An 8,843-nucleotide genomic window follows, 5' to 3' on the forward strand; every position below is an offset into this window, starting at 1 on the left:
GGCTCCGCGACGGTTCCGAAGATCCAAAACAAACGCTCCGGAAAGTGTCAAAGTGTCCGGAAGAGACGAGCGCTGCACGAACGGAGGCGGAAGAGGGAGCGGCTGCGGCGGGGGGACCGGGCGGAAACACGGACACGAAAACGGTTCCGTCCCGAAACAGCTGAGTTTTATTTTGATTTAAAACTCCGACACTGAACGGAGTCTCTCTGCTCCCGGGGTTTTGTTTCATTCACACGTGTTTGAGTTACTCTTTATTATTACTCTGAATGTATCTCCAAAGCTCCAAACGCTCTGCTCCACCTTGTGACGTCATCAAGTGAACAGCTCCTTTTACTTTTAGTTCAGTAAAGATCAACAACCCCTGGAGCCATGGTTTAGTCCTTTTCAGTTCAGTTTCAGTCTTGTTTTAGACCTGGTTTAGTCCTGGTTTATTCCTGGTTTAGTCCTGGTTTAGTTCTCGTTTAGTCCTGGTTTAGTCCTGGTTTAGTCTTGGTTTAGTCCTGGTTTAAACCGAGTTTAGTCCTGGTTTAGACCTGGTTTAGTCCTGGTTTAGTTTGGGTTTAGACCTGGTTTAGTCCTGGTTTAGACCTGGTTTAGTTTGGGTTTAGACCTGGTTTAGTCCTGGTTTAGACCTGGTTTAGTTTGGGTTTAGACCTGGTTTAGTCCTGGTTTAGTCTGGGTTTAGACCTGGTTTAGTTTGGGTTTAGACCTGGTTTAGTCCTGGTTTAGACCTGGTTTAGTCCTGGTTTAGTCTTGGTTTAGTCCTGGTTTAAACCAAGTTTAGTCCTGGTTTAGTTTGGGTTTAGACCTGATTTAGTCCTGGTTTAGTCTTGGTTTAGTCCTGGTTTAAACCAAGTTTAGTCCTGGTTTAGTTTGGGTTTAGACCTGGTTTAGTCCTGGTTTAGTCTTGGTTTAGTCCTGGTTTAAACCAAGTTTAGTCCTGGTTTAGTCCTGGTTTAGTTTGGGTTTAGACCTGATTTAGTCCTGGTTTAGAGCTGGTTTAGTCCTGGTTGAGTCCTGGTTTAGTCCTGGTTTAGTTTGGGTTTAGACCTGGTTTAGTCCTGGTTTAGACCTGGTTTAGTTTGGGTTTAGTCCTGGTTTAGACCTGGTTTAGTCTGGGTTTAGACCTGGTTTAGTTTGGGTTTAGACCTGGTTTAGTCCTGGTTTAGTCTTGGTTTAGTCCTGGTTTAAACCAGGTTTAGTCCTGGTTTAGTCCTGGTTTAGTTTGGGTTTAGACCTGATTTAGTCCTGGTTTAGACCTGGTTTAGTCCTGGTTGAGTCCTGGTTTAGTCCTGGTTTAGTCCTTGTTGTTGTCTTTTTTTCCTCTTGTTAAAAGTTGAGAGTAAATTCTTAGTTTTTGTGTAAAAAGTATTAAATATCAAATTTCTGTTTAAAACAGAAAAACAGAGTTTAAAAACACAGTGGAGCTCTTCCTGTATTACCACATGATGACATCACAAGGTGGAAGAGAGTGTTTGTTTTCAGCAGAGAGAGAGAGAGAGAGAGAGAGAGAGATCTTTTATTGATCTGGAGGGAAAGTCTGTTTTTTCTGCAGTGATATTTATTTCCCTGAGCGTCTCAGTTTCACCGAAAAAACGAATCACAGAAACTCAGAGGAAGAACAAGACGCTCTGTGTTAAATGTGATGATTATAAATGTGATGATTATAAATGTGATTATTATAAATGTGATTATTATAAATGTGATTATATTAAATGTGATGATTATAAATGTGATTATTATAAATGTGATTATTATAAATGTGATTATATTAAATGTGATTATATTAAATGTGATTATTATAAATGTGATTATTATAAATGTGATTATTATAAATGTGATTATATTAAATGTGATTATTATAAATGTGATTATATATAAATGTGATTATATTAAATGTGATTATATTAAATGTGATTATTATAAATGTGATTATTATAAATGTGATTATTATAAATGTGATATATTAAATGTGATTATATTAAATGTGATTATATTAAATGTGATTATTATAATGTGATTATATAAATATAATATGTGATTATTATTAAATGTGATGATTATGATTATATTAAATGTGATTATTATAAATGTGATTATATTAAATGTGATTATATTAAATGTGATTATTATAAATGTGATTATATTAAATGTGATTATTATAAATGTGATTATATTAAATGTGATCATATTAAATGTGATTATTATAAATGTGATTATATTAAATGTGATTGGCTGTAGAGTGGAGGTGTTGTCTGAAATGACCCATTTAAGGTTTTATGTTTCAAATATCTGTAAAAGCGAAGAGCCTGAAACAAAACTGAAATATAAAAGTGTATTTTAATCTTGAGTAAAAAAGAAATAACCTGATAGAGCTCAAAAGAAGAACTTAAAAATTTTATCCAGAAATCTTCAGTTTAAAAGTTATTCAGCTGTTTTAGACTTTAAAGTTGTCGCTCTTCTGTCTGGAATGTTCCACAGTGTGACTTTAAACAGCTCAACTTCACATTTATTCAATCACAGGTTTTTTGGCTCAGAAATACAGAAAAACTGATACTGTGACTGTGAGCGGGGTCGCCTCTCCACAGATCTGACCTGGAACTGTGTCTGGTTTGGTCTTCGTGAAGATAGAAAGGTCCAGTGCCCTACAGAAAAGTTACACAATGCACCTTTAATTGGTACTTTCTTAAAATGCCCAAACCTGAAACTGAAAGTGTGGCCAGTGAAGAAACAGAAGCTCACAGTTTTTAAACTGTTTTTTATTCAAACTGTTCTCGTTTGAGGCCTAAAAACTCCAACGCGTTTCCAGCCAGAAGTTTGTCCTGGAACAAGAGAAGAAAATCTGTTCAAATGTAAAATCAGGTCAGAGGAACACAGAACAACATAGAGGAACACAGAGGAAAGCAAAGGAACACAGAGAAGGTGTCTCTGGAGATGTTCTGATTGGAGCAGACTGAGGTTCTTTTGGGTCTGGACAGTTCCCAGGTCAAAGCTGAAGAAGATTTAGGCCTCAGAGTGACCTTCAGACCCTCAGAGTGACCTTCAGACCCTCAGAGTGACCTTCAGACCCTCAGAGTGACCTTCAGACCCTCAGAGTGACCTTCAGACCCTCAGAGAGACCTTCAGACCTTCAGAGTGACCTTCAGACCCTCAGAGTGACCTTCAGACCCTCAGAGTGACCTTCAGACCTTCAGAGTGACCTTCAGACCCTCAGAGTGACCTTCAGACCCTCAGAGTGACCTTCAGACCCTCAGAGTGACCTTCAGACCTTCAGAGTGACCTTCAGACCTTCAGAGTGACCTTCAGACCCTCAGAGTGACCCTCACCTTGATGCTGGGCTGGAGGTCGGTCATGGACTCGATGAGAGCGCCCGGCTGAAGCTCACCCAGAGGAAACGGGTAATCTGTGCCCAACATCACCCGATCCTGAGGGACAAACACAGAGGGTCAGACCAGGACTAAACCAGGACTAAACCAGGACTGAACCAGGACTGAACCAGGACTGAACCAGAACTGAACCAGGACTGAACCAGGACTGAACCAGGTCTAGAGCAGGTCTAGAGCAGGTCTTGGGTACCTCTCCGATGACGTCGAGCAGCAGTCTGAGGGCTCGGGGGTCGTGGGTCAGGGAGTCGGTGTAGAAGGTTCCGCAGTATTTCAGGGGAGACTGGGGGTTGTCGCGGGCGCACAGGTCGGGTCTGACGTGGTGCCCATGAGCAATGCGCCCCACAGTGAAGGGGAACGCGCCGCCTGAAGAACAAACAAACAAACAAACAAACAGTCAAACGTTTGACTCGGAGCAGAATCTGAGCCACTTTAACTTCAGGTCAGTTTCAGTTTGAGAAGAAACGTCCAAAACTCCACGAAGTTTGAGCTGAAAAACTGAATCCCTCTGATGATGTCATCACAGGAAAAGACCAGAACACAGAGACTCAAGGCCCAAGGAAGGACTTATTCTGACCTTTAAACCCGGTCTAAACCTGGTCTAAACCTGGTCTAAACCTGGTCTGAAACTAGTCTAACTGGTTTTGGTTGGTCTTGGTCAGTTTTGGTTGGTCTTGGTCAGTTTTGGTTGGTCTTGGTTGGTTTTGGTTGGTTTTGGTTGGTCTTGGTCGGTCTTGGTTGGTCTTGGTTGGTCTTGGTTGGTCTTGGTCGGTCTTGATTGGTTTTGGTTGGTTTTGGTTGGTTTTGGTTGGTCTTGGTTGGTCTTGGTTGGTTTGGTTGGTCTTGGTTGGTCTTGATTGGTTTTGTTTGGTCTTGGTTGGTCTTGGTTGGTGTTGGTCGGTTTTGGTGGTTTTTTTTGTTAGTTTTTGTTGGTGTAAAAGCTTTAGTCGCACTTGGATCTGGACTAAATCAAATGGACTGAGACTCAAAAAAGAGCTGGTCTCGGTCCACTTGACTCTGCACCAAATACCAAACTTTGGGTCGGTCCAGACCAACTGTTCCAAAGCTCGACCCGCGGCCAAACGTGCTCCAAAGGAACCAGAACCGATTTACTGAGGCTCTGGAAGTTTCCCTGAAGCGGCTGAAGAGACTTAGACCTTTGATGAACGTCAGCGGGACCAGGTCTGAAAGGACCACGCTGGAGTCCAGATTCTACAGAAGAACTCTTTTAGTCCCTGGTGTGGACCAAATAATCAAACTAGTAATGTGAAAGCGTCTTTAGAAATGAACAAGTAAATAAAAGTTTCATGGTCGTACCTCCGTGAGCGAAACAAACTCTGAGTTTAGGAAATCGCTCAAAAACTCCTCCAAAGATCATGGAGCAGATCGCTGTGGTCGTCTCTGCAGGCATCCCTGAGAAGAAACGAGGAAGACGAGGAAGACAAGGAAACACAGGAATAAAAACAATATCAGTAGTAGTAGTAGTAGTAGAAGTACTAGTAGTAGTAGTAGTTGTACTTACCCACTAACCAGGGGAGCCAGTACTTGTTCATGCGTCCGTCCGTCTGCATGTCCCACGGGTGAACGAAGAGACAACAACCGAGCTCCTCTGCAGCCTGAAAGACCAGGACCAGACCAGGACTAAACCAGCACCAAACCAGGACTAAACCAGGACTAAACCAGCACCAAACCAGGACTAAACCAGGACTAAACCAGGACTAAACCAGGACTAAACCAGGTCTAAACCAGGTCTAAACCAGGATTAAAGTCTGAGACTTTATACGGAAAATAAATGTTGACCTTTGTTTTGCTTCAGGAGACACATCTGCTCAGTGCAGATGTTTGTCGTTTTGCCAATTCGTCGGGCGTCGTAAAATCTAAACGTGTTGTTGTCGTACGTAAATGAAACTCGAAATTTAACTTGATTGACACGTGGGCAGATGAGGAAGGTAGAACGTCTAAAGCTCAAATCTATTTGGACAGTCTGTGGGCAGCGGTGACGTCTGCATAGGCTCTAAATCTGTGTTTTTCAAGGTGAGGTCCATGTCCCCCAGGGGGCGCCAAAGAGCCACTGGGCCAGAGCCACACACACATGTCACCATGACATATGACACTGACACGCCCCTTTTTCCTCCGACACTGATATTCAGCAGCGGTTGGCGTCTCAGTGGTCGCGCAGTGGTCGTGTTGTGGGTGACGCGATGGTCGGCGTGGCGGCGGTCATGTCGTGGGTGTGACAGTGGTTGCCGTGGTGGCGGTCGGCACGGCGGTGTGGCGGTCGGTGTAGAGGTCGGCGCGGCAGTCGGCGTGGCGGTATGGCGGTCGGCGCGGCGGTCGGTGTGTCTGTGGTCAGTGTTGTTGTTTTAAACAGGACTTGATAAACGTCCCGGAGTCACTGACAGAAGATAAACATCAGCAGTAACAGTTTTCCCGATGGTTTTTTCGGACACATAAACATAATCAAAGACTTGAAGTTTGGACCTGACGTCGTATCTGAGACTCGAGTGGGAGACACCACACGGTGTCAGTCTGGTCCTCACAAGTCTGTTCACCTCGGCTCAGACTTTTTGTGGAACTGAGGCTGTGATTAACCTGGACTGGCCCAAATAAACCAGGGCCCAGGTCTAAACCAGGACTAAACCGGGTCTAGACCTGGTCTCAAGCCGGACTCACGGCGTAGAAGGGGTGCAGCTCGGGTGCGTTCAGGTCCCACTCGTTGATGTGCGTCCCGATCTGGAGTCCGGGGAAGTTCAGCTCTCGGACGCAGCGCCGCATCTCATCCACGGCAAGTCCCGGCTCCTGCAGCGGCACCGCCCCCAGCCCCACGAACCTGCCGGGACAGGACCGCACCTGCCGCTCCAACTCGTCATTCAGCAGCCGACACAGGTCCAGGCAGTCTGCAGGTCTGGCCTGTCACACAGAGAGTCAGATGCCCTCCCTGTGTGTCAGATGCCCTCCCTGTGTGTCAGGTGCCCTCCCTGTGTGTGTCAGGTGTGTCCCCGTGTGTGCAGTGTGTGGTCCCCCGTGTGTGTCCCCGTGTGGTGTCAGGTGTGTCAGGTGTGTCCCCGTGTGTGTCAGGTGCATCCCCGTGTGTGTCAGGTGCGTCCCCGTGTGTGTCAGGTGCGTCCCCCGTGTGTGTCAGGTGCCTTCCCCGTGTGTGTCAGGTGCGTCCCTATGTGTGTCAGGTGCATCCCCGTGTGTGTCAGGTGCGTCCCCGCGTGTGTCAGGTGCGTCCCCGCGTGTGTCAGGTGCATCCCCGTGTGTGTCAGGTGCAGTACCCGTGTGTGTCAGGTGCCTTCCCCGTGTGTGTCAGGTGCGTCCCCGTGTGTGTCAGGTGCGTCCCCGTGTGTGTGGTGTCGCCCCCGGTGTGTCAGGTGCGTCCCCGCGTGTGTCAGGTGCGTCCCCGCGTGTGTCAGGTGCAGTACCCGTGTGTGTCAGGTGCCTTCCCCGTGTGTGTCAGGTGCGTCCCCGTGTGTGTCAGGTGCGTCCCCGTGTGTGTCAGGTGCGTCCCTGTGTGTGTCAGGTGCGTCCCTGTGTGTGTCAGGTGCAGTACCCGTGTGTGTCAGGTGCCTTCCCCGTGTGTGTCAGGTGCGTCCCCGCGTGTGTCAGGTGCGTCCCCGCGTGTGTCAGGTGCGTCCCGTGTGTGTCAGGTGCAGTACCCGTGTGTGTCAGGTGCCTTCCCTGTGTGTGTCAGGTGCGTCCCCGTGTGTGTCAGGTGCGTCCCCGTGTGTGTCAGGTGCGTCCCTGTGTGTGTCAGGTGCTTCCCCGTGTGTGTCAGGTGCGTCCCCGCATGTGTCAGGTGCGTCCCCGCATGTCAGGTGCGTCCCCGCGTGTGTCAGGTGCGTCCCTATGTGTGTCAGGTGCGTCCCCGCGTGTGTCAGGTGCGTCCCCGTGTGTGTCAGGTGCAGTACCCGTATGTGTCAGGTGCCTTCCCCGTGTGTGTCAGGTGCGTCCCGTGTGTGTCAGGTGCGTCCCCGTGTGTGTGTCAGGTGCGTCCCGTGTGTGTCAGGTGCGTGTGTGTCAGTCCCGTGCGTGTGTCAGGTGCGTCCCCGCGTGTGTGGTCAGTGCAGTCCCGTGTGTGTCAGGTGCGTCCGGTGCAGTTGGTGCGTCCCCGTGTGTCGGTCCCCTGTGTGTCAGGTGCGTCCCCGTGTGTGTCCAGGTGCGTTCCCCTGTGTGTCAGTGCGTCCCGCGTGTGTCAGGTGCGTCCCGTGTGTGTCAGGTGCGTCCCCGTTGTGTGTCAGTGCGTCCCATGTGTGTCAGGTGCCTTCCCCGTGTGTGTCAGGTGCGTCCCCGTGTGTGTGTCAGGTGCGTCCCCGTGTGTGTGTGTGTGCGTCCCCGTGTGTGTCAGGTGCGTCCCCGTGTGTGTCAGTGTCAGGTGCGTCCCTGTGTGTGTCAGGTGCGTCTCCCTGTGTGTGTCAGGTGCGTCCCGTGTGTGTCAGGTGCGTCCCTGTGTGTGTCAGGTGCGTCCCTGTGTGGTGCGTCCCCGTGTGTCAGGTGCGTCCTTGTGTCAGTGTGTCCGGTGTGTCAGGTGCGTCCCCGTGTGTGTCAGGTGCGTCCCGTGTGTGTCAGGTGCGTCCCCTGTGTGTTCAGGTGCGTCCTGTGTGTGTCAGGTGCGTCCCTGTGTGTTCGTCAGTGTGTCAGGTGCGTCCCCGTGGTCAGGTGCGTCCCCGTGTGTGTCAGGTGCAGTCCCTGTGTGTCAGGTGCGTCCCCGCGTGTGTCAGGTGCGTCCCCGTGTGTGTCAGGTGCGTGTGTTCAGTGTCCAGGTGTGTGTGTCAGGTGCGTCCCCCGTGTGTCAGGTGCGTCCCCGTGTGTGTCAGGTGCGTCCCTGTGTGTGTCAGGTGCAGTACCCAGTAGTTGAACATGACAGGGACAGTGGACAGCGCCTGCACAGTGACTCCTGACGACAACAAACAAACAAAGTCAATTTATGTAGAAAAGTAGAAGGAAGAATAATAACAGTAGTAGTAGTAGTAGTAGTAGTAGTAGTAGTAGTGTAGTAGTAGTAGTAGTAGTAGTGTAGTAGTTAGTAGTAGTAGTAGTAGTAGTAGTAGTAGTAGTACAGTAGTAGTAGTAGTAAGTAAGTAGTAGTAGTAGTAGTAGTAGTAGTAGTAGTAGTAAGTAGTAGTAGTAGTAGTAGTAGTAGTAGTACTAGTAGTAGTAAGTAGTAGTAAGTAGTAGTAGTAGTAGTACTAGTAGTAGTAGTAGTAGTAGTAGTAGTAGTAGTAGTAGTAGTAGTAGTAGTAGTAGTACTGTAGTAGTAGTAGTAGTAGTAGTAGTAGTAGTAGTAGTAGTAGTAGTCTGTAGTAGTAGTAGTAGTAGTAGTAGCTGTAGTAGTAGTAGTAGTAGTACTGTAGTAGTAGTAGTAGTGTAGTAGTAGTAGTAGTAGTAGTAGTAGTACTGTAGTAGTAGTAGTAGTAGTAGTAGTAGTAGTAGTAGTAGTAGTAGTAGTAGTAGTAGTAG

General features: G+C 48.0%; 1 protein-coding gene across 1 annotated transcript in view; it reads right to left on the bottom strand.

Annotated features, from left to right (window-relative positions):
• Positions 1-2,573: 2,573 nt before the first annotated feature.
• Positions 2,574-8,843, bottom strand: part of acmsd (aminocarboxymuconate semialdehyde decarboxylase) — a 7,902-nt gene continuing 1,632 nt past the window's right edge. The window contains exons 4-10 of the mRNA XM_055150780.1: positions 8,231-8,280; positions 6,057-6,293; positions 4,906-4,999; positions 4,701-4,796; positions 3,577-3,749; positions 3,327-3,425; positions 2,574-2,822 (exon numbers count right to left, since the gene is read on the bottom strand). Coding sequence (XP_055006755.1) covers positions 2,760-2,822; positions 3,327-3,425; positions 3,577-3,749; positions 4,701-4,796; positions 4,906-4,999; positions 6,057-6,293; positions 8,231-8,280 — 812 coding nt within the window. The 3' untranslated portion in view covers positions 2,574-2,759. The remainder of the gene's footprint in view (positions 2,823-3,326; positions 3,426-3,576; positions 3,750-4,700; positions 4,797-4,905; positions 5,000-6,056; positions 6,294-8,230; positions 8,281-8,843) is intronic.

The sequence above is a fragment of the Boleophthalmus pectinirostris genome, unplaced genomic scaffold (assembly GCF_026225935.1).
Source record: "Boleophthalmus pectinirostris isolate CB_2022bp ecotype Guang Dong unplaced genomic scaffold, ASM2622593v1 HiC_scaffold_1, whole genome shotgun sequence".
In the NCBI taxonomy this organism is placed as follows: Eukaryota; Metazoa; Chordata; class Actinopteri; order Gobiiformes; family Gobiidae; genus Boleophthalmus; species Boleophthalmus pectinirostris.